The following is a 26818-nucleotide window of genomic DNA, read 5'->3' on the forward strand; positions in this document are numbered from 1 at the left end:
TAAACCATTTCCCACTGACCACTAGAGCAGTCACAATAGGCCAATGCTCCATGTGTGTTGTATCTCACTTTTGCTAGTTCTGCTGTATGGATTGATTTTTGTAAATCCATTGACATGCACCGAAAAATGTCCAGGCAGATTATTCTCTGCACCAAAGCAGTCCACAGATTCATTTAGTGTAATGTTTATTGAACCATGCTTCACCATGTTTCTATACCTGGTATAATGGCTGAACTCCCACTCCTGGGATTCCCAACGGTCTTTGTTGATTGTCCTGCTGCAACCAAATCCCTGACATTAGTGGTCTTGTGCTGTACGTGTCGGCATCATGGCTGAAGCCAGAGATTGGCTGCAGTGGTCACGTGACTGTACAGCACATTGATATGACAGTGAGATTTATCCAGTTAATAACAATTTTTTTCCGATTTTATGCAATTTCATTTGAATATATATTTTTTTTTTATCTTGGAAAATCCCATTAAAGCCAGTCTATCATGCAATGCAAGCATCAAATGAGATAAATTATTTTAATCAATTTGGCACCATTTCAGTATTATATCTATGCAGGGGCGTAACTACCGTGGTAGCAGCAGTAGCAGCTGCCACAGGGCCCGGGCCATTAGGGGGCCCGGTGACAGCCGCTACCGCTGCGGTTTTTTTTTTTTTTAAAAGTCCGTTACGGGCCCCATTCACTTGCCGATCCTGGCTGGGCCGGGATCGGCAAGTGACACTGCGGGGCCCACAGAGGCTATCATTATACTCGGGGGTCTTTGCAGACCCCCGAGTATAATGATCGGCGCACCGGGAGGGGTAAGGTAACATAAAAAATAGTGTTACTTACCTCTCCGCGATCCTGCCAGGCCTCCGTCATTCGTGTCTGACGTCACATGACCCAGGCCAGCTTCCCGGGTCATGTGACGTCTGACGTCATTAAAGCTGGACTAGAGCGGACAGGACAGCCGACAGGAACAGGTAAGCAACTGTCTCTGTTCTTTTAATGGTTTTAATCCCCCGGGTCTCCGATTATTATACTCTGGGGTCTTTTCAGACCCCAGAGTATAATAAATGTTTATGGGTGTCCACAGTGGGACATATGGGGACACTATGGGGGATAATACTGTGTGTGCAGGGGCACTATAGGGGTTAATACTGTGTGTACAGTGGACACTATAGGGGTTAATAATACTGTGTGCATTGGACACTATAGGGGTTAATAATACTGTGTGCATTGGACACTATAGGGGTTAATACTGTGTGTGCATTGGACACTATAGGGGTTAATACTGTGTGTGCATTGGACACTATAGGGGTTAATAATACTGTGTGTGCAGGGGACACTATAGGGGTTAATACTGTGTGTGCATTGGACACTATAGGGGTTAATAATACTGTTTGTGCAGGGGACACTAGGGGTAAATACTGTGTGTGCATGGGACACTATGGGGGATAATACTGTGTGCATTGGACACTATAGGGGTTAATACTGTGTGCATTGGACACTATAGGGGTTAATACTGTGTGTGCAGGGGACACTATTGGGGATAATACTGTTTGCAGGGCTTACTAAGGGACATAATAGAGTGCGGAGGAGGGGGTCAGTCGAGGTCTTCGGCATCGGTTTGGGGAGGGGGGGCCCCATGTCAAAAGTTCGCCACGGGGCCCCGCCATTCCTAGTTACGCCACTGTATCTATGTAATAAACTTTTCCACAATGGGTGTGTCATGTACTGATACTGATATCAGGAATATGTTGTAAAAAATTAGTAGAGTTGGCACCAAGCTCTACATAGGCTTGGGATGGAAGTTCAATCCTACTAAAGGATCAGTCTCCTTTATAAGAAGTCAGCTTCGAAGACTGATCAAGGCTAAAACCATGGCTCTTAGTATTGCAAGGCTTGGAATATTGTTAAGTATTATTTCAATGACACTCTCTGCTTCTATTCCTGGTAAGAAGGACAACTGTATTATATCGTGTTGTATATTCACTATATGTCATTAGGAATATGCATAGTTGAAGTTTTAAGTACAGGATATATGCAGTAGTATAAAATGTAACTACCAAACTGAACAGAAAGTCTAGAATCAGATGTATTTGGGGTCTCAGGCAATAAGTAGTATTTTTTGTAACGTAAGTAATGTGTATTGTTCAGTCATACATAGTTGCATGGATATTTTTCTCATGTAGGAGGATGTATAAAATAGAATGTATCGTAAAACAATGTACAATGTGCCCTCAAGTTAGAAGATTAAGTTGAAACCATTTTAACTTGTGACTATAAGTCTAGGGAAAACTATGGTATAAGGAAAATGTTTGTTTTTGTACCTTGTTAGCCAGTGGGTATGAAATATAAAAAAACAAAAAAACTTGCAAGTCTTCAGTAGGTGATACCTTTTTTAATGGCTAACTCATAAAGATGACAGAATATAACTTTTCGAAGCTTCCTGGCTTCTTCTTCAGATATATCTAAAAACACTTTCTGAAGGCTGCATATTTATGTACAACTGGACACATAGGGATAGGATTTCAGGAGGGAGGGGGGAAAGGCTTATTACTATATACATATAAAAACAAATAAACAATTCACAGTTCCCAGGTTCTCATCTTTGACTGTCTTAGTTCAGTGATTTGTATAGAATGACATGAACCCATGTGATGCATATATTCCATTATCCAGAGTGTTAAATAGGGTCATGCTCTTGTATTCATGAATCAGTCGCTGTTTCCTTGATTTAAAATTCCCTCTTAAAATCAAAATTTTCATGTCATTGGTGATATTTTGATCTTCCTGGCAGAAATGTTTTGGCACGGGAAGGTCCATTCTTTGTTGTTTAACCCCTTCCCGCCGATGGCATTTTTTGATTTTCGTTTTTCGTTTTTGACTCCCCTCCTTCTAAACCCCATAACTTTTTTATTTCTCCGCTCCCAGAGCCACATGAGGTCTTAATTTTTGCGGGACAAATTTTTCTTCATGATGCTACCATTAATTATTCTATATAATGTACTGGGAAGCAGGAAAAAAATTCAGAATGGGGTGGATTTGAAGAAAAAATGCATTTCTGCGACTTTCTTACGGGCTTTGGTTTTACGGCGTTCACTGTGCAGCCAAAATGACATGTCCCCTATATTCTGTGTTCCAGGGATACCAAATTTATATGGTTTTATTTACATTTTGACCCCTTAAAAAAATTCCAAAACTGTGTTAAATTTTTTTTTTTCTAAAAGTCGCCATATTCCAAAGGCCATAACTTTTTTATACGTAAGTGTACGGGGATGCATAGGGTGGGTTTTTTTTGCGGGGCCGGGTGTACTTTTTATTTCTACCATTTTCGGGAAATGTTATTGCTTTGATCACTTTTTATTCAAATTTTTATCAGAATCAAAACAGTGAAAAAATGGCAGTTTGGCACTTCCGACTATTTTTCCCACTACGGCGTTTACCGAACAGGAAAAATATTTTTATAGATTTGTAGAGCGGGCGATTTCGGATGCGGGGATACCTAACATGTATGTGTTTCACAGTTTTTAACTACTTTTATATGTGTTCTAGGGAAAGGGGGGTGATTTGAACTTTTAATACTTTTTATATTTTTTTATATTTTTTTTTACTTTTTTTTTATTTTTTTTTTTGCATTTATTAGACCCCCTAGGGGTGTTGAACCCCAGGGGGTCTGATCACTAATGCAATGCATTACAATGCTAATGCATTGTAATGCATTGCAAAAAATCATCCTTTCTTTTGCAGGCTGCATAGACCAGCCTGCAAAAGAGAGGATTTGCAGACAAGCCTGGCAGCCTTGTTCAGGCTCCTGGCTGTCATGGCAACGGGGGGTCGGCCCTGGAGCATGCTCCAGGAGCCGGCGATCCCGGGCAAAATGGCGGCGCCCATGCGCCGCTGGGAAAATGGCGCCTCCGGCGCCTTTGACCGCGGCGCCGGAGGGGTTAATGCCTCCGATCGGTCCGGGGACCGATCGGAGGCATTAGAGCCGGTTGTCTACTGCTTAAAGCGCATGTCGGGAAGGGGTTAATTGTATGGCGATGTGAATTAATTCTCATTCTGAGTTTCTGGCCGGTCTCTCCAACATACAGATTTTCAGTGGAACATTTGGTGCACATTATCAAATACACTACATTAGGTGTGTTACAGGTGAACATACCTGGGATTTCATATTCCCTGTTAGCGTTTGGTATCTCTATCCTGTCATTAGTCAGTATGTGAGGGCAGGTTTTGCACCTTTTCTGTCCGCTAGTATTGGGTTCTGAAAACTGCAAAATATTAAAACTTAATCTTAAATTAAAATCATAACTAGAGATGAGTGAACACTGTACAGATCAGCCGATCCGAACAGCACACTCCCATAGAAATGAATGGAAGCACCTGGCACGGCGACCGGCCACCGGCAAAGTGTACGTGCCAGGTGCTTCCATTTGTTTCTATGGGAGCGTGCTGTTCGGAACGGCTGATCCGAACAGTGTTCGCTCATCTCTAATCATAACGTAATTAATAGAGATATAGCAAATATTTACAATTCCTTTTTATGGTCCTGAAAAATTCACACAGTACACTCTCATCTTGTGTCCAAAGAAGAAGATCCTTCCAGCTCATATATAAAGAAGTAAAGAACACGTTGTACTGCGCTATACTGTAGAGAGGCGCTATTAGAGCATGCACTTCACTAATACAGTGGCTTAAACATGAATATTTGTTGGAACCTTCAGCCAAGAACTCTGTATTGAGTCCAGTTCCTACTTGCAATATTCCAGAAAAGATCATTGTATGTTGGAAATATTGTGTCCTGAGGACATTGTAATGCGGCTGAACAATGCAATGTAATACAATTGAATGTCATGAATTTATGGGTCATTTTACTTTCGTTACTCATGTAAAGAAGTCCCAATTTTTCAGTCCATGTCCATTTTTGCTCTGTTTTGACGTTTTCATCCCATACATATTTTCCATAACGTGAGAGTGGTGAGTGGTGCATGGTGGTCATGGTAATGTAAAAATAAAGCTTAAATCTATGAATAGCCAGCATCAGTGTAGCTAAGAGTTCAGCATGGAAGGGAAGATACACATCCAAATGGGCCCCCAGCTCAGGTATACAGTGCCTTACAAAAGTAATTATATCCCTTGAACTTTTTCCCATTTTGCACCATACAACCACAAATTTAAATGTGTTTTATTGAGATTTTCAGATGGTGATAGACCAACACAAAGTAGCAGATAATTGTGAAGTGAAGGAAAATGATAACTGGTTTTCAAAATTTTAATCAAATAAAAATCTGAAAAGTGTGACGTGCAAAAGTATGCAGCCCCCCTATAGCAATACTTTGTAGAAATATACAAAAAGAGTGAGGTGGCACTACGTAATGCAGGTTTGAAGTAACAAGGTAGGATAAGGGGAATACACTATTGAATAATCCTATGGTGATGCTCTCAGTAAACAACATAGTCCATATAAAATTTAAAGAAGAAAAAAAGAACTGGGCACTCACCATCAAGAGGATACAGTAAAACTTTACAGGCGTGTCTCCTCCCGTGTATATTTTTAATATATTTTATTTTCAAAATAAAGTTGTAAAGTTTTACTGTATCCTCTTGATGGTGAGTGCCCAATACTTTGTAGAGCCAATTACAAGTCTTTTGGAGTATGACTCTACCAGCCTTGCGCATCTAGAGACTGAGATTTTTGTCCATTCTTCTTTTGCAAAAGCTCAAGCTCAGCCAGATTGGATGGAAAGCGTCTGCGAACAGTAATTTTCAGGGCAGCATGGTGGCTCAGTGGTTAGCACTGCAGCTCTTGGAGTGCTAGGTTCAAATCCTGCCAAGGGCAACATCTGCAAGGAGTTTGTATGTTCTCCCTGTGTTTGCATGGGTTTCCTCCCACACACCAAAGACATACTAATAGGGAATGTAAATTGTGAGCCCTATATGGGACAGTGACTGACAATATCTGTAAAGCGCTGCGGAATATGATGGAACTATATAAGTAAGCATAATAAATAAATAATAAATGTCTTGCCAAAGATGCACAATGGGATTTAGGTCTGGACTGTGACTGGGCCATTCTAACACATGAATATTATATGCTGTAAAGCATTCCACTTTAGCTCTGGCTGTATGTTTAGGTCATTGTCTTGCTGGAAGGTGAATCTCCTTCCTAGTCTCAAGTCTTTTGAAGCCTCCAACAGGTTTTCTTCCAGGATTGCCCTGTATTTAGCTCCATCAGCTCTGACCAACTTCCCTGTCCCTGCTGAAGTAAAGCCTTCCCACTGTGTGATGCTGCCACTGTGTACTGTGTGTGTACTTTTGTTCTTGTGTTTAGTTTGTGTATCTTTAGTACTCACAGACTAGCGCTCCAGTAACTTTACATTTGGTAGTGCCAATTATTGGTAGTGTCATTATATTGTGTGTTTCCACAAGGATAAAAAAAAAAAAACTCAGCAGAATTTTATTTTGATCATAGTCTTTACTTACAGAGGAAGAGAAAACGTCAAAGTTCTGGAATGACAAAATGGCTTCTATGATTCAGCAAGCTATAAAACGCAAGCCCATTGAGCACAGAGCTAAGAATACGATTCTCTTTCTTGGAGATGGTAAGATTATTGTTTAAGTGAAACAAGTAGTGATGACGCTTTTCCTTTAACCCTGGGGGAGTGGAGCTTGATCATGATACAAAGAATTGTTGCATGTATATAATAATTATAAAAGATAACACTATAACTGAATATGGAACGGGAATTTACAAGGCAAAATAATATTTAAATATTGCCCCATAGAAATGCCCGTCAGGTCTATAAATGTTAACAATACCTATGGTTTATTATTCCCAATATACAATCCTATGCTTCTAGAGGAAAATAGGTTTATAACACACTGTCTCATGGACCATATAGAATGATTCAGTACAGTACAGTCGCATGGTAGTCCTTGATAGAGGGAATCCCACTCTATATACACTAATTTCTTAGTATTCTTAGTAATGAGATCATTTCAATAACATTTCATTTTGTCATTTGTATTTTAGCTTAATCATTATTTAATTTCTTTTAAATTATAAACACCCAATTGAAACCATCAGAGAAATGTAACATACTGTGGTGTTATATATATATCTATCTATCTTTCTGAACAGGCATGGGGGTTCCCACAGTTACAGCAACTCGAATCTTAAGTGGTCAGATTAAAGGAATGCTGGGGGAAGAGAGCGAACTGACAATGGATACTTTTCCCTATGTCGGATTATCCAAGGTGCTCTAGTGCAAACTTTATATTGTCACTTTTCAGTTTAGATATTTACATGTTCTCACTTTCTGTATATTGTAAATCTCAAATGAACTCACAGATATACAATATATATTATTACAGGTAGTTTTATATTTTTATGTTTCCATTACCATAATAATGACAATGATAATTTATTCTGCTTAAAACTCAATCCCATCATACTCACAAAAACAAATCTTTCAAGTCCTGATTTGGAGATTTGGAATTATGCCCCCAGAGCAATGTGGGGGAAGTGCAGTTACAGACTACATTTTCAGAGCCACTTATAACAAGCTGCTTCACTTACATTGGCCTTTAACATTAACTGATATTGATACCAGGAGCTGAGCAGATTGATATATAGTTTTATGGGAAGAGACTCAATAAGACTTTACCCATTTACCCTTTGAAATCTCTGATCTTTCTTTTCTAAGAAGTCCATGAAACAGTTCTATCAATCTGCTCAGCTGCTTCCACTCTGTAACATGCCACCACACATTGGATGACATTTTTCACATGACATCTTCCCTTTAAAGGGTGCCCCAGTGATCAGGAGTATGGGGGAGCCAAAATCCCCCTCAAAACCTCTTTGTGAATGGAGCACCATTGTGCTTGTGTGAACGGTGCTCCATTCGCTTCTTTGTGACTGTGGGCATTGCTTGAGATTACAGTCATGGCAGCCCCATAACAGTGAAAGGTGCGCTGGTGACTCAAGAGCACTGGAACTCCATTCACATAGTAGCATTTGGTTTAAAGAGAAGGAATGTTGAACAATGTAATGCATTGTCTGACTATGGACTTAATGGACAAAAAGCCAGTCCTAACGAAATCACTGCACTTTCTAAATTAGGTCTTCTCAATTTTTTTTCTTTAGGGGTCTCACCAGTCAAAGCATAGTGAAATTTTGATTGGTTGACCCTTTTAAAAATAGGAATATGTACAATATGTATGAATTGAATAACTAAAACAGATTTCTTAGATACCATTGCGTCCCTTTACTAGTGCTTACCACAGTGCAAGCCAAAAAGCTCCCCTCTGTGCAAGGAACTGCAGCAAAGCTCCATTCAAGTACATGGAGCTGTGTTGTTGTTCACTAACAGCCAATGCTCAAGGAATGATAGCCACCAAGCAATTGTAGGTGTTCCTGCTCAAAGGTCCATAGAGCCCTAGATGTATCTGTTCCAATGGTATGGAGTGTTTACCAGCAGCTGGAGCCACAAACATCCACAAGGGATGGAGAACGTAGATGATGACCAAAGAATAAATGCATCGCGCTTACTCCAAATATTCTTGAACCACACGCAATTCTCTTCCAAATAGTTACCAATAGTTGTGGTAACTATTTGGAATAAAGTTGTGTGTGGTTCAAGAGAATTGAAGTTAGCGCGATTCCTTTAATCTGTGGTCATCATCTACAGCCAATTTTCAGGAGTGACACTTCATTCTCAAGATTGTGAAGAGTCCCAGCAGTGTGAATCGACATCCATAAATAAGAAGGTGATGGTATTTACTAGAGATTTTCTACCACTTCATTATTTTTAACTGAAATTTCCTGTCTTTTTTTTTTTTTTTTTTGCAGACCTATAACATAGATCGCCAAGTTCCTGACAGTGCAGGCACAGCTACAGCTTACCTATGTGGAGTGAAGGGGAACTATGGAACCATTGGACTAACTGCTGCGGCTAAGAGATCTGACTGTAGCACTCAGGCTGGAAATGAGGTTGAGTCAGTACTCAAGAGAGCAAAGGCAGCAGGTACATGAGCTGTGACCAATGGCAAAGGTTTTTATTAAGTAGCATACCTCCAGACCTTTCAGTCTATTCCAGGGACAATATACATCTCTCCCTGATCTGCACAGGATTGAACACCTTTGCATAAACCTTTGTCCTTTGAGGTGTGTTTTATTGGAGGTTTTGTGAAAAGCAGTACAGAAAGTATGGCATAGGAAAAGATGAGCCAAAGGACCTATTATATCAGGCAAAATGAATAGAATGTGGTAATAATAGCAAACTGTCATCAAGGATGAGGTTTATAGGTTGATTTTGGGAAGTACATAATGCCCTACAGCTCTGGTGTGGCATGTGTGCGCTACCTCAGCTTATGGATACCAAATCAATTGCTATAATTAATAAGGCTTGATTTTTAACAAATTCATTTTCTACATATAACAGGAAAGTCTGTAGGAATTGTAACGACAACACGTGTTCAGCATGCCTCCCCATCTGGAACCTATGCCAATGTCGCTGATCGGGACTGGTATTCAGATGCCAACATGCCTCAGAAAGCTATAGATTTAGGATGTACAGATATCGCTCACCAACTAATTTCTAATGTCGACATAAATGTAAGTACGCGGCACACTTTGGATGGCAGAGCTGTAACTTGAAGCCCATTGCAAAATCTGTATGTAGAGAAATGCTACATACTGGCTTAAAAAACGCAAAAATCTAACTATGATTTTGAAATACAGCAAAAATACTTTAAGACTCTATAGTGTATTGTATTGTTGATATTGTTATGGATTTGGTGTGAGACTGCATACATGTTTAGTCTCTATGTTCTCTATCACTGATACTAGAGTCTGATCTAGTAGGCTGGTCATATGTGAAATATAAACACTACAGCTGCACAGGATCCTGTAGGCAATATAGCCCACTACTAAGGCCTGGTTCACATCTACATTCGGTATTCCATTCAGGAAGTCCATTTGGGGACCCCCAAAACAAATCACCTAATGCATTAAAAAGCTGTTAGCAAAGAAACCACATGGACCCCATAGACTATAATGGGTCCGTGTATTTTTAGCTCGGTGTCTGCATGAATCATGTTGACGCTGCGCAGAAAACACACGGACCCCATTATAGTCTATGGGGTCCATGTGGTTTCTTTGCTAACAGCTTTTTAATGCGTTTGATATTCTGTTTGAGGGGCCCCCAAGTGGATAAGAATACTGAATGCAGATGTGAACCAGGCCTAACACTTTGTATGAGTTTATATAATGGTATGCCAAGGACTGAGAATTATTGCCTTGCCTCGTAAGTGCAGGTGGATTACAATCCCTGATATCTGCCTGCTCTTTGTATTGTTAGGGTCATAGTAATAGCAGCTGAATGACGTGTTCAGACTAGGACACTTGTCTGCACTATATAGCAGCTAAAATAGGAGGAATTTATCTCCTCTAAGTACTGACTATATAACAACCCTATCAGTTAAATTGCTGCGTAATAAAAAATTCATTTATATGCCAGGCACATTGCACTCAGTTATCTCTTGTGGAAGTGTATCTCCAGACTGCATAGAGACAAGTGATGTTACATCATATCTGTCATACAAATAAACCTAAAACATATTCTAGGTCAGATTTTTAGACACCACAATTTTCCTTCTTTTCCTGAATTTTCATTTACCAATAATACCCATATATATTAGATATATGTCAGCTGAACCCACTGACTTTGGGGGACTGACTGACTAACAAAAGTGCATGGGGTATTTAAACTATCCCCCAACAACAGCTATCAGAGAGGTTAGATTCTACCAAGCTAGATCATTTGTTAGCTCGGGTCATTGACTGCGGTCAGCGATGTATGGCACTGATTTGCTTCCCTCTGCTTGGCTGAGGTGAATGTACATGAGGCACTTAGAAATAATAGCTGCTTTCCAAGAGTATTTGAAGCTGTATGGCCATCATAAAGCTGAGGCTCAAAACGTGCTTTAATAGTTTAATAGTTTATATGAAGAAAATGCAAATTTCGGTTAAGATTCATTCTTGACTTTAGAAATAAGAATACATTTTAAGGGGCTTTCAAGACCCCCAACCCACACCGAAATGGTTAGCAAAATCTTTAACACGATGTAAAATAACATACTATGTCATGTACACCTTGCTTTCAGAGATGTATGACATTGGCTCACTTCATGTGTATGGAACAGTTGGGATAAACAGCTTTTAAACCTTAATGGGAGTTTGTCAGCAGGAAAATCGGTACCAAACTAATTAGAGTAAATTGTAGGACGGCTTCTACTCTTTCCAAAGATGTTTTTTGTATTCTGCATTGCAGCTCTATTTTCAGGAAAATAAGCATTTTATTTTTATGCAAATTAACTGAAAAGGGCTTTAGGCTATAACCTCATGTGGCAAAATACAACTAAAAAGTACTGTGAAAAATGCTGGTGTTTTTTTTACCGCAGTGCTTCATTGAGCTTTTGCTGCATTTTTATATGCTTTTTTTCCTAACTCTATTATATCTTTAAAGAAAACGCTTGTGATTCCGCAACCAGAATTAATATGCTGCGTTTTGCAAACACAAAAGTTTTTTTTTGAGAAAGCAGCTTTCTCTTTCTGGCATTCGGTGTGGATGAAATTAACCAAAATCCCATTCACTTTGCTGGTATCTTCTCCGCTTAGCATTAGGGATGTTTCTTGACTCTCCGCTCTAAATAATCACCCCTGGCTGCCGCCCAGCTACACCTCCTTTGCTTGAGTTACATCTCCCACTTTGTTACACTTTGTCTGCAGTTAGGAGTGGTTATCTAAAGCACTTTTCAGCTAATTTGTATAAGGCTTTTTTTCATGGACATGGAACTGCAATACAGAATAAGAAAGGCATCTTTGGAAAGTATAGAATAAGTTCTACAAGTTACTTAGTCATTACGGTACTTTGATACAGATTTTCTATATAAATCACAATAATGAAGAGTTTAAAAGCATACAACTACGGAACGTTTCATTAGTAAAGTTTAGAAAGTGGATATGAACAGAGTAGAAAATATGCAATATGCACAAGGTTCCTCCAGATGCACAATTATGATAAATCCACATATATAGGTTTGAAAGTTTAATGACTGAAGCACTTGTCACACGGTTACATCAGCTATTCATACCTTTAATGCCTTTAGTGTGGATTTTTTTCTAAGTAAAGTAAATAATAAACCAATAAACAGTCAAAATCCTCTTATGTCATGGACATTCCATAAGATTTTTAAAAATACTACCAGATAAATTTACAGGAGTTTTTTTGTACTTAGTAGTAAAATACGCAATCATTATTTATAATAAAATAAGAACATAGAACAAATAGCTCAAGATGGACACGTAAAAAACTACGGGAGCAAATCATATTGCAATTGCCTAGACCATCACACTCTATTAGATACCCAAATTCACAGAGGGTTAATTCCACCTTGTAGAGATATCAGAGTCACTGAGTCACTGTAAAGTGGGGAATTAGTAGGAATAGGTAGTGAGTAAACAGTAATAAATTAAACATAATTTTTAATCCATATAACAATTAAAATACAGACCAAGGTTCAGCCTTCAGTCAGAATTTATTGGTTTCAAGGATTAATCCTACATCATTATGCCTGGGGACCCGTGATCAGACTTCAGACGTCTGCCTAGTTTCCTATTATTTTTGAATTCCCTGAATATCTTGGGGTGTTAGCATACATGACATCGCGTCCCCACAAAATTGATTATGTTATAACTTATATTTATTATATTTTACTTGCTTGATTGTGTGTGCTCACATATTGTCTTTTCTTTTATTAAAATAACTAAAATATATGGTGTATAAATAAATATATACCATAAATCAGTAATACGTAAAGTTTCATCCAGTACATGTGTTTTGCTATTAGATATACTGCACATTACATATACTGTATATTATAATACAGTTATTACCAATACAGGCATTACACAATTGTTACTATGAAACAGAGAAGTGAAGTCTTCTCGCTTGTAAAAGAAATGTGTTGCCAGTTTTGTAATTTGTGCATTAAAACCAGATATTGAAATATATCACTTTTTCTAACCTGTTTTTATTTCCGAAATGTACTGTATATACTCGAGTATAAGCCGACCCGAATATAAGCCGAGGTCCCTAATTTTACCACAAAAAACTAGGAAAACTTATTGACTCGAGTATAAGCCTAGGGGGGAAAATCCACCATTGCAGATAAAAAGTCTGGTCATGTGCATTACAGCTTAGTAACTCCATGTGCCTCATAGTAATAGCAGTTAACCCCATCATGTCCCTCACATTAACCCCCCCTCACATAAAAGTTACTGATATGTGGGACATATGGAGGTAATAATTAGGTATCTCAATTAGGTGTCTCACATATTACTGACCCTTATATGGGGCACACAGGGGTTAATATGAGGGACATGATGAGGTTAACTGTTATTAATGTGAGGCACATGGAGTTACTGAAAGTAAATTAATAACCCCAAATACCTGACATTAATAGGCAGAGTAACTAAAGGAAGGTCCCTGTGTGTTACTGTCACTTTACTGTAGCTTCTTCTCCTCATACGACAGACGTCTTCTATAAGACATAATGAATCCTGGCCACTCACTTATCTGCAGGGTAGATGCTAAATCATAGTGTGCTAAAGGACCTCTGATGACGTCATGACCATGTGATTGGACTCTGGTGTGGGCGGAGCTACTAGGATTTAGACTCAATCCTATCTGCAGATTTTACATATCAGTGGCTACAGGACCTTTAATGACATCACAGTCACATGACCTCATGACAAGCCAATCACAGAGCAGTAGCACTATAGAACCTCCCCCTTCCAGTCCTAGTGTTCTGTGCTCCGTGGACCCTGACTCGTGTATAAGCTGAGGGGGGCTTTTTCAGCATGAAAAATGTGCTGAAAAAATCGGTATACGGGATATTTTTAAATTTTTTTCTGTAATCTTATTTCTTGGGTTGCCATCTTGCATGAACTTCTCCTCTGCTATGGTAACATTATTTAGTGCTATGTTTTACAGCATAGTCATGTTTTGCAGCTATAGTCTATTATCAGTAGTGGATGCAATGTTGGCTGTTATGTGGTGGGACAGGGATGATAACTTTTTGTTTTTGATATATAAAAAAAAGTGACTGTTTCAATAATGTGATTATTTTACAGGTTATTCTAGGAGGTGGACGAAAGTACATGACTCCAAAAGGTACAAAAGATCCTGAATACCCCAATGATTCTGCACAGAATGGGCTTAGAAAAGATAATAGAAATCTTATAAATGAATGGCTCAGTAAATATAAGGTAGGTTAACAAACTAGTATCTTAAATAGTTTATGTTTAAAGTGGTTGTCCAGGCAAAAATGGACAACCCCTTTAACGTTTAAATCAGGCAGGGCAGTGAAAAAAATAAAAACAATTCATACTCACCTGTCCCCAATGCTCCGGTGTCCTCCTGTTGCATTCGGTCCTTCTGCTCAACAGGTCTCTTCCTCAATGGTCACATGACCACTGAGGCCAATCAGTGAAGAACATTCAATTTCACTACCTGTGATATCACAGGTCTCTTCCTGAGGCCTGCTGGGGCCATGTGACTGCTCAGGCCAACCAGCAGCTTCAGCGGAACTCAGGAAGAGACCCGGAAGAAGCCACTGGAGCAGTAGAACCTGGATGCACTCGGAGATGAGTGTGCATTTTTTACATTTTTTTCACTGCCGCTGGCTGATTTAAAAGTTAAAGGGGTTGTTCAATTCTGCCTGGACAACCCCTTTAAGTCCTCTATCACACATTATAGGCTAGCCTTCAGTTAAATTACACTATTGCCCAACGTCCCCCAACATAAGTACTTTGCGTACACTAAACTCAAATAAGTGCCTGTATACATGAGTCCCCCTTTGACAACAATAACAAAGGATTAAGTCCCGCCCTTCCTATTTCCGGTCGAAGATCTCTTTCCGGTTTTGAGAGTTTGCCATGTCTAGCAGGGGTATAGGCATACTGTTTCGTGGTTACGACGAGCCTGCTGCAGAACCTCATTTGCTAAATGCTATACAGTATATATATTCATTTGCCGAATGCTATATATATGTATAGCATTCGGCAAATGAACACTGATTCTGCAGCAGGCACGTCCTTGCTACAGGCAGGCAAGAGTTTTTCTCATTGGAATGAATAGTCCGATGTTAGACTCCGCCTCCTCAGACGAGCCTCTGGCAGAACCAGCGTTGATTGGCCAAATCACTGGCCACTGGCCAATCAACGCTGGTCTATTCATTTCAATGAGAAAAAGTCAACTGGTAACAGCATACTTACCTGCTTGTAGCAAGGACGAGCCTGCTACACAATCAGCCTTCATTTGCCGAATGCTATACACTGTATAGCATTCAGAAAATGAGGTTCTGCAGCAGGCTCGTCGTAACCCGAGGACCATACCCTGAAGTACATACCCAGCCCTGGTTAATTCACTAAGGAACAGGAAGTCTTCTTGCCGCCCTTCCATTGCGCATGTGCCAACCGGAAGTTCGCAGGGGGACTCATGTATTAATTCAGTTCACTTACACCGCGGTTCATGGCTCTGTATACTGAATCAGGTCAAATTTCAAGCAGAACATTTATTTTCTCCTACTTTATATTTCAATATATGAACAATAATTGTAACCTGGTTAAAGCTTATGCTACACAATATTGACACGAGGCCGTGTACACCTGAATAAAAACATGGTAACAATTCAATTGAATTTCAGCATAAAGCAGAAAAATGACAAATGTGGCCAACATTTGCTGACCTTCAAGGGGTATTCTCATATCGATCATTCATGGAACCTCCTTAGTTCATAGAGAGCCGAGGTGCCAAAGGTGTTCTTTAGGATTCAAGTCAGGACTCTGTGCAGGCCAGTCCATTACAGAGATGTTATTTTCGTGTAACCACTCCGCCACAGGCCGTGCAGTATGAACAGGTGCTCGATCCTGTTGAAAGATGCAATCGCCATCCCTGAATTGCCCTTTAACAGTGGGAAGCAAGAAGGTGTTTAAAACATCAATGTAGGCCTGTGCTGTGATAGTGCCACGCAAAACAACAAGGGATGCAAGCCCCCTCCATGAAAAACATGACCACACCATAACACCACCGCCTCCGAATTTTACTGTTGGCACTTACACACGCTGGCAGATGACGTTCACCGGGCATTCGCCATAACCACACCCTGCCATCAGATCGCCACATTGTGCACTGTGATTCGTCACTCCAAACAACATTTTTCCACTGTTCAATTGTCCAATGTTTACTCTCCTTACACCAAGCGAGGCGTCGTTTGGCATTGACCTGTGTGATGTGTGGCACCCAATCACCTGACCATGTTCGAAGTCCGTGAGTTCCGCAGAGCGCCCCATTCTGCTCTCTCACGATGTCTAATGTCTACTGAGGTTGCTGATATGGAGTACCTGGCAGTAGGTGGCAGCACAATGCACCTAATATGAAAAACGTATGTTTTTGGGGGTGTCTGGATACTTTTGATCACATAGTGTAGCTTTCACCAAGTGGTATGACCTCTTCAAATAGCCAGTCAGTGGAGGTGACATGTGATTGACTTGTAGGTCATCAATATCCTAGAAAATCCTGTAAGAAATGTAACCAATGGAAGAAAATGTGTAACAAATCAATTTTTTATACACAAAGAGGAAAAACTGGTGGCACTGCAGTAAGCCTAAGGCTGTATTCACACTGAGTAACGCTGGCGTTTTTTGTGCTTATTTTTGCACATAGCGCCGCGTTAACGCCGGGCAACGCCACCGCAAAATAGCGCGGCGTTAACGCGGCGTACACGCGGCGTTAACGCGGCGCTACGCGGCGTTAACGCAGCGCTATGTGCAAAAATAAGCACAATAAACGCGAGCGTTACTCAGTGTGAATACAGCCTAAATGTGGCTATATATACAATATCCTCAGAAAAAACACACATATATCGGTCAAATATCAGATAAGAGTATATATGGAGGAGGAAAACTGGATATACCTGTATGTGCCTGTTTTAGCGAGGAAAAAGGGCCCTGTTTCTATGTCATTCTCTCCCGATGTTTTTAAAGAATATGGAATAATGCAATTCTTTTAAAGAAAAAGTGCTTTGGTGAGTGCCCCCATTTTTTCTTCTCTTTATATATCTTGTGTAACAAATCAATATTTTTGTTCCAGGATGCCAAGTATGTGTGGAATAAGGAAGAGCTGGATAAGATTAATGAATCCACTGCCACTCATATAATGGGTATGGACCTTCTAAATTAAAATATCAAAATTTTAAAATTAAAAACAGTTGTGCATCTGCATTTCTTTAAAAGGGTTTTCTGGCCTCAAAAGGATTTTTTATATGACCTATCCACAGGTCAGCTGTATTGGCAGAGTCCGAGTGCTTAAAGTTTTAACAGTGGATGGGGAGTTTGTGCAGCTGCACCTATTCAAGTAATAGGAGAGATGCTGCAATTCCCTGGAACCACTGCTATACAGTGAACAGGACTGTAGCGCTGGTCCTACTGCATGACTAGGAGCAGTTGAGTGCGCTCCCTATCCTCTGCAGTAGCTTCTGCCACCTGAACAACTGATATGTGAAGGAACCTAGTACCGGAACCCTTCAGATCACATACTTATGACTTATGCTATGGACCAGTCATCAGTACAAAAAATTTCCTTTGAGGGTTGCAAACCCCTTCAAATCAGTAGACTGCTGACCTTCCTAATAAGTCAGCAGCGTTAGTTTGCAAAGTGTCTGTAGATAGTGTCAGCCTCCTCTAGTTCTTGATCCATGACAATTGAAAAACTTGGGTAACTGTATCATTGGGCATTGCAGGACTTTTTGAACCAGGGGATATGAAATATGAATTAAACCGTAATGATTCAACTGATCCTTCTATTGTGGAGCTGACAGAAAAAGCCATCCAGATCCTGAAGAAAAATCCCAATGGATTCTACCTCTTTGTGGAAGATAAGTCTTGTTCATTTTCTGCATCAGTTTCTATAACACCCACATAAAATAGACATCTCTTTCTATCAGGGTAAGTTCACACGGAGGAAAGTGGAGCGCAATCTGGCACGTATACATGTGTCGGCAGATTGCGCTCCGCAAAAGCTCCCATTCATTTCAACGGGAGTGAAGATTGTAGACGCGGCATTATTTTGCGGCCGCAAAATCACGGCCGCAAAATAGTGTCTCGTATACGATCCTGGCTCCCATTGAAATCAATGGGAGCGTATACGGCCCGCAAAAGCTCACGCGGCGTATACGTGCCACATCACGCAGCACTTTACTCCGTGTGAACTCACCCTGAAGGCTTCACCTGACTTCACACTTGGATTTACTATAATGCTGTTTTTATGTCTAAAATTCTGGTCTGACTAATTTCTTAATATATCTGCTTACTGGAAGGAACTTCATTTAGCTAATAGAGTTCCAAATCCCAAACACAGACATACAGTTATATGAGCTCTAAAGAATGATAAAAGTAGAAACTTGCCCTATCTGTCTTTCAGTCTGTGGGTTCAGGTTCCTGCATGTTCAGTTTTATGAAAATCCTGAATTCTCCTACATCCAGCTGTCTTACTGTTAGACAAAGGATTTTAAGGAGGGGGAGAAATTATTACTTCTTGGGATGCACAGAAAATAATTCTTTATATATTTTTAGCTTTTAATGAAACAAAATAAGATCAAGTGAAAGGAGGACATTAAGGATATTTTAAGGATAGTTAAGGATATTTTCGTGAATTTTCTTTACATTAATGTTCCTTCAAAAGAGAACAACCTGGGTAACTGCAATAACCACAAGAGGGAACTCAGTTGCTTACTGTGTACCATGTTATTATTGCTTTCAAAGTATAAGCAGTATGCCATAAGTTCCTATATATGCAAAGAGTTTTGTCCCAGATTTACAATAATAGATCACTGACTGCTAAAATGGATTCTGAGTGTGAACATACCACATGGCTAGCCACAATGGAATGCTGATGCAGTGCACCAGCATCCCGTGGCGAAATTCCGCTGCGGATTAGGTCTGAATGAATGGGCCTAATCGGGAGGGAGTCTTGCGCCGCGGGAAGAAGTGGCGTGTCACTTTTTTTTCCTGCTACTAGCTAGTGGAAAAGAGAAGCAAGCGGCTCCCATTGAAATAATTGAAGTCAATGGGAGCTGTTTTTAGCAGCAGATTTTGAGGCGGATTCCGCGTTAAAATCCGCTGCCAAAAAACTCTCTGTGAACTAGCCCTAATAAATCCATCAGCACAGATATTTAACAATTGTATGGGCATTCCCATTCAAATATAATAAAACAAAAAAAGTCAGGCATCACCTTGTGTTTATGTGCTGTAAATCATATTGTAATTATATAGGTTTTATAAGGTTTCTTTTTCCTATGCACCTGCTGAGAGGCTACACATTGTTTCAACTCCCTGCTTTTTCATGGATTGGCTGTTTTCATTCACTTTGTCCACGGTTATTTTTTGTTCTCCCTTTTCTCCTGTTATGCAACTGTAGGTAGAAGGGATGCTCCCCTGTTATCTGCTTTCCTACTAGACTGAATAAAGCAGGAAAACATGCTAGCCCAAAAAGGCAGGCTACCTGTTCTAGTCCTCGAGACCTTAGCTTCTACATTGTCAGTCCACTGGACTGCCATCATCTCCCTGTGGACACCACATCTTAGACAACTGTCTATAATATGGGCCACTTCACACCACTACAGGGTTGAAGCCTGAGAACCTGGCCTCCCACTGGACAACCACCCGCCAGTCATCCTGTGGTGGCCAGTGGCCTAAAAGAAGTTGAAGGAGTGTTCTAGGGCAGTTGAAGAAAGCCTGCAGACCTGCTTCGAGAACACCAAATGCTTTGTAGGGAACTTGATAGGGCAGTTACACATTGTTACTGATGGTTACTGTTTACATAAACTTCTGTACTGACAGCATAATGCCATGGAAGGAAGTAAAACGCTACTCCAATAAAAAGCTCTGGGTCACTGAAGAACTCAAAGATCTTCTGAACAAGAAAATGATGGCATTCACAACCAAGGATAAGGCTTTCGCCAAAGAGGTCCAAATAGACCTGAAGGAAAGACTAAAAGAAAGCAAAGCTGAATATAAACAAAATTTGGAAAATAAAATAATAACCGGATCAGCCAACCAAGCGTGGGGGACAAGGGATACATGGACCAGCTGAACAAATTCTTCAACAGGTTCATTGATACAGACTTGAAGGTAGACAAAGCAAAGGATCACCATGAATGATTGGTGGAGAACCTGTAGATCTGATGAGATCCCTTTTACAATAACCCCTGAAGACACAAACAGGACTAAGAAAGGTCAAAGCCAGCAAGTCATTTGGGCACGATTGCATGCTCCTGTAAGTCCTCAAATGCTGCATAGTCCAACTGGATGATGTCACATCCGAAAACTCTGAAAGACTTCTTGACTAATCCCCGTACCCAAGAAAACACACTGTTACAGCAAACTATTGCCCTTTTGCCTTACTGTCACAGATCATCTGCAGCCTAAAAACGTGTAATTCCACACCATGATTAGCTGCAATTTGCTTACTGCACAAGAGTTGGAGTAGATGATGCCCTCATCTTCCTCTTCCATAGAATGTACTCACACCTGGAGAATTGAGGCACATCGGTCGGAAACACTTTCTTCAATTTCAACTTCTGGTTCAACACTATTCAGCCTAAAATACTTGAACAGAAAGTACTAAAAATGACGGTGGCCAAATCCATAGTAAACTGAATTACCGAATACCTCACAGATAGACCCCAATCAGTCATGGGAAAATGTGTTTCTGACCTGAAGAGAATAGGACAGGGCTGACCCCCTTTCTCTTCACCATATTCACCTCTGCTTTCCAATATAACTCTGAATCATACTGTCTCCAGAGGTTTTCTAATGACTTTGCAATGGTCGGTTGTCTAACAAATAGGGGCTACAGAGAGTACAGGGAAGTGGTTAATGGCTTCTCAGCAAAGCATGATGTGGGAGAAATGTCCGCATCATAAACATTGGCAAAACTAAAGAACTGATTGTTGATCTTGCCAGGTCTAATCCAGTTACCGTTGACCATTAAGCAGTACAAATTATTACATGTACAGTGCCTTGCGAAAGTATTCGACCCCCTTGAACTTTTCAACCTTTTGTCACATTTCAGGCTTCAAACATAAAGATATAACATTTTAATTTTTTGGGGAAGAATCAACAACAGGTGGGACATAATTGTGAAGGGGAACGAAATTTATTGGATATTTTAAACTTTTTTTTAACAAATAAAAAACTGAAAAAAATTAAGCGTGCAAAATTATTTGACCCCCTTGCGTTAATACTTTGTAGCGCCATCTTTTGCTGCGATTACAGCTGCAGGTCGCTTGGGGTTTGTCTCTATCAGTTTTACTCATCGAGAGACTGAAATTCTTGCCCATTCTTCCTTGCAAAACAGCTCGAGCTCAGTGAGGTTGGATGGAGAGTGTTTGTGAACAGCAGTTTTCAGCTCTTTCCACAGATTCTCGATTGGATTCAGGTCTGTACTTTGACTTGGCCATTCTAAAACCTGGATACGTTTATTTGTGAACCATTCCATTGTAGATTTTTTTCTTTATGTTTTGGATCATTGTCTAGTTGGAAGATAAATCTCCGTCTCAGTCTCAGGTCTTTTGCAGACTCCAATGGGTTTTCTTGCAGAATGGTCCTGTATTTGGCTCCATCCATCTTCCCATCAATTTTAACCATTTTCCCTGTCCTTGCTGAAGAAAAGCAGGCTCAAACCATGATGCTGCCACCACCATGTTTGACAGTGGGGATGGTGTGTTCAGGGTGATGAGCTGTGTTGCTTTTATGCCAAACATATCGTTTTGCATTGTAGCCAAAAAATTCGATTTTTGTTTCAACTGACCAGAGCACCTTCTTACACATGTTTGGTGTGTCTCCCAGGTGGCTTGTGGCAAACTTTAAACAAGACATTTTATGGATATCTTTGAGAAATGGCTTTCTTCTTGCCACTTTTCCTTAAAGGCCAGATTTGTGCAGTGTACGACTGATTGTTGTCCTATGGACAGACTCTCCCACCTCAGTTGTAGATCTCTGCAGTTCATCCAGAGTGATCATGGGCCTCTTGGCTGCATCTCTGATCAGTCTTCTCCTTGTTTGAGATGAAAGTTTAGAGGGACGGCCGGGTCTTGATAGATTTGCAGCGGTCTGATACTCCTTGCATTTCAATATGATTGCTTGCACAGTGCTCCTTGGGATGTTTAAAGCTTAGAAAATCTTTTTGTATCCAAATCCAGCTTTAAACCTCTCCACAACAATATGTCGGACCTGCCTGGTGTGTTCCTTGGTCTTCATGATGCTCTCTGCGCTTCAAACAGAACCCTGAGTCTATCACAGAGCAGGTGCATTTATACGGAGACTTTATTACACACAGGTGGATTCTATTTATCATCATCAGTCATTTAGGACAACCTTGGATCATTTGGAGATCCTCACTGAACTGAACGGAGTGAGTTTGCTGCACAGAAAGTAAAAGGGCCAAATAATATTTCACGCCCCACTTTTCAGTTTTTCCTTTGTTAAAAAAGTTTAAAATATCCAATAAATTTCATTCCACTTCACAACTGAGTCCCACATGTTGATTCTTCCCCCCCAAAAAAATAAAATTTTATATCTTTATGTTTGAAGCCTGAAATGTGGCAAAAGGTTGAAAACTTCAAGGGGGCCAAATACTTTCGCAAGGCACTGTATACTTGGATAACAGATTGGACTGGAAGCTAAACAATGACAATTGTTCTTCTTATGGCAACTCTTAGCGTTAAGGGTTAAGGATGACCTGCTTCAGCTATTGTACCAATCTACGATGGCTGAAGCTTTATTATACAGCCAGTTGCTGAGAGGACACAGCACAGTGACAGCTAAAGTAGCAGCTATACATTAACTCATTATTTACAAAGCCTTGTTGAACTGCTGCTATTGCAAGAATTAACAGTTTTATTGGCCGTGTCTGATACCTAATAAATATCTTGCATATCTCATTTGCACTTTGTTCTACTTAGAAACTGCATAAGATAAAATACCTTTAACACTGTTGTAATAGTTTGAGACTGGGCTATAAATCGACAGGCCAAATTGTACTGTCACAAAGGGATTTTCCCAGTATTAGAAGTGAGGCCAAATAGCTAAATTATGTCATCACTTCCTGATCAATGGGGATCAGACCAGTGAACCTTAATAATGTAGGTGTATTAATAAGAATATTAATCCTTCACAATCATAATGATAATAATAGCAGTGCACATTATTACATCAACATATTACACAGTGGCGTAATGAGGAATGGCGGGGCCCCGTGGCGAACTTTTGATATGCCCCCCCCCCCGAAGCTCTCGACCGAGCCCCTCCTACGCATTCCTGCACTCTATTATGCCCCATAGTGGTCCCTGCACACACTATTATGTCCCTTAGAGGCCCCTGCACACAGTATTATGTCCCTTAGAGGCCCCTGCACACACTATTATGTCCCTCAGTGGCCCCTCCACACACTATTATCCCCCATAGTGGCCCTTGCACACAGTATTATCCCCCATAGTGGCCCCTGCACACAGTATTATGTCCCATAGTGGCCCCTGCACACAGTATTATGTCCCATAGTGGCCCCTGCACACAGTATTATGTCCCTCAGTGGCCCCTACAGGACTAAATACTGTCACGTCACCCGCTGACCGCTATACCAGGACAATTGTGGATAAAAAGTCTGGTCATGTGCATTACAATTTAGTAACTCCATGTGCCTCATATTAATACCAGTTAACCCCATCATGTCCCTCACATCAACCCTTGTGTACCTCACATAAGAGTTACTGATATATGACAGACATGGAGGTAATAATAAAGTATCTTCATTATTATTACCCCATATGTCTCATGTATTAGTAACTATTATGGTGAGGCACAGAGGGTTTAATGTGAGGGACATGATGAGGTTAATTGCCATTAATATGAGGCACATGGAGTTATTAAAACAAAATTAATCACCCCAAATCCCTGATATTAATAAGCATAGTAACCCCAGTATGTCCTGTGAAGTTGTGTTTTCTTTTTTTAGTTTCACTTTCCTGGAGCTTCTTCCTGGAGCTTTAGTTTCACTTTCCAGGAGCTCGGCAGGGGTCACATTTTCTGTATAGGGATAAGCCCTGCCTCCTGAGCTCTCCTCAGCCCTCTTATTGGTGGGCAGAGGACAGCCAAAGAAAGGGAGGGGGGGGGAGAAAGCGTCCTGAGAGCGCTGAGAGGAGCCAGACCTGCAGCTCCTGCATCGGCTCCTGTGTATCAGCCGTTGCTGCAGCTTCGGCCATATACTTTCCCTATATTAATAGGGAAAGTATTCCACCAACAGGGGGCCCCTGCAAGTGCTGGGGCCCTGGGAAATATCCAAGTTTGCCCCCCCTTCCTCCTAACGTTGGCCCTGCTTACCTCTCCTGGGCCGCCGATGATTATACTCGGGGGTCCGAAAAGACCCCCGGGTATAATGATAGCAGCAGTAGTGGCTGTCACCGGGCCCCTAATGTCCCGGGCCCTGTGACAGCTGCTATGGCAGTAGTTACGCCACTGATATTATAGCAATCATATAATCTGGGGGCCAAAGTCTCTCATTTTAATTGGAGAACAACAATCCTCACTTTGATGACTACAAAACCATACAGGTTGACTGTGTCTCTGGGTTCAGTCTGCTGATAGTCTGTACAATAGTACACCCTTAGCAGTGACAGAGATCTATCTATCTATCTATCTATCTATCTATCTATCTATCTATCTATCTATCTATCTATCTATCTATCTATCTATCTATCTATCCATCCATCCATCTATCCATCCATCCATCTATCCATCTATCTTTACATCTGAGATTGTCATTTGGCACCATTTGTTGCTATATATATATATATATATATATATATATATATATATATATATAATCTCTGTACATTATCTCTCATTTTTATCTGTCTATATACTATCTTTAGTCACTGAAAGTGTATTGACATGTAATAAACTTCCTACTATTGTAGTGGAAAGTTCAGCAATAGAGATGAGCGAACACTAAAATGTTCGAGGTTCGAAATTCGATTCGAACAGCCGCTCACTGTTCGAGTGTTCGAATGGGTTTCGAACCCCATTATAGTCTATGGGGAACATAAACTCGTTAAGGGGGAAACCCAAATTCGTGTCTGGAGGGTCACCAAGTCCACTATGACACCCCAGGAAATGATACCAACACCCTGGAATGACACTGGGACAGCAGGGGAAGCATGTCTGGGGGCATAAAAGTCACTTTATTTCATGGAAATCCCTGTCAGTTTGCGATTTTCGCAAGCTAACTTTTCCCCATAGAAATGCATTGGCCAGTGCTGATTGGCCAGAGTACGGAACTCGACCAATCAGCGCTGGCTCTGCTGGAGGAGGCGGAGTCTAAGATAGCTCCACACCAGTCTCCATTCAGGTCCGACCTTAGACTCCGCCTCCTCCGGCAGAGCCAGCGCTGATTGGCCGAAGGCTGGCCAATGCATTCCTATGCGAATGCAGACTTAGCAGTGCTGAGTCAGTTTTGCTCAACTACACATCTGATGCACACTCGGCACTGCTACATCAGATGTAGCAATCTGATGTAGCAGAGCCGAGGGTGCACTAGAACCCCTGTGCAAACTCAGTTCACGCTAATAGAATGCATTGGCCAGCGCTGATTGGCCAATGCATTCTATTAGCCCGATGAAGTAGAGCTGAATGTGTGTGCTAAGCACACACATTCAGCACTGCTTCATCAAGCCAATACAATGCATTAGCCAGTGCTGATTGGCCAGAGTACGGAATTCGGCCAATCAGCGCTGGCCAATGCATTCTATTAGCCCGATGAAGTAGAGCTGAATGTGTGTGCTAAGCACACACATTCAGCACTGCTTCATCAAGCCAATACAATGCATTAGCCAGTGCTGATTGGCCAGAGTACGGAATTCGGCCAATCAGCGCTGGCTCTGCTGGAGGAGGCGGAGTCTAAGGTCGCTCCACACCAGTCTCCATTCAGGTCCGACCTTAGACTCCGCCTCCTCCGGCAGAGCCAGCGCTGATTGGCCGAAGGCTGGCCAATGCATTCCTATGCGAATGCAGACTTAGCAGTGCTGAGTCAGTTTTGCTCAACTACACATCTGATGCACACTCGGCACTGCTACATCAGATGTAGCAATCTGATGTAGCAGAGCCGAGGGTGCACTAGAACCCCTGTGCAAACTCAGTTCACGCTAATAGAATGCATTGGCCAGCGCTGATTGGCCAATGCATTCTATTAGCCCGATGAAGTAGAGCTGAATGTGTGTGCTAAGCACACACATTCAGCACTGCTTCATCAAGCCAATACAATGCATTAGCCAGTGCTGATTGGCCAGAGTACGGAATTCGGCCAATCAGCGCTGGCCAATGCATTCTATTAGCCCGATGAAGTAGAGCTGAATGTGTGTGCTAAGCACACACATTCAGCACTGCTTCATCAAGCCAATACAATGCATTAGCCAGTGCTGATTGGCCAGAGTACGGAATTCGGCCAATCAGCGCTGGCTCTGCTGGAGGAGGCGGAGTCTAAGATAGCTCCACACCAGTCTCCATTCAGGTCCGACCTTAGACTCCGCCTCCTCCGGCAGAGCCAGCGCTGATTGGCCGAAGGCTGGCCAATGCATTCCTATGCGAATGCAGACTTAGCAGTGCTGAGTCAGTTTTGCTCAACTACACATCTGATGCACACTCGGCAC

At 41.1% G+C, this 26818-nt stretch overlaps 1 protein-coding gene across 1 annotated transcript in view; it reads left to right on the top strand.

Moving 5' to 3' along the window:
* Positions 1–1832: 1832 nt before the first annotated feature.
* The window catches only part of LOC142197853 (intestinal-type alkaline phosphatase-like), a 40871-nt gene continuing 15885 nt past the window's right edge, over positions 1833–26818 (top strand). The window contains exons 1-8 of the mRNA XM_075268489.1: positions 1833–1945; positions 6478–6594; positions 7134–7249; positions 8844–9018; positions 9436–9608; positions 14190–14324; positions 17209–17278; positions 17858–17992. Coding sequence (XP_075124590.1) covers positions 1873–1945; positions 6478–6594; positions 7134–7249; positions 8844–9018; positions 9436–9608; positions 14190–14324; positions 17209–17278; positions 17858–17992 — 994 coding nt within the window. The 5' untranslated portion in view covers positions 1833–1872. The remainder of the gene's footprint in view (positions 1946–6477; positions 6595–7133; positions 7250–8843; positions 9019–9435; positions 9609–14189; positions 14325–17208; positions 17279–17857; positions 17993–26818) is intronic.

This window comes from Leptodactylus fuscus, chromosome 3, assembly GCF_031893055.1.
Source record: "Leptodactylus fuscus isolate aLepFus1 chromosome 3, aLepFus1.hap2, whole genome shotgun sequence".
Classification (NCBI taxonomy): Eukaryota; Metazoa; Chordata; class Amphibia; order Anura; family Leptodactylidae; genus Leptodactylus; species Leptodactylus fuscus.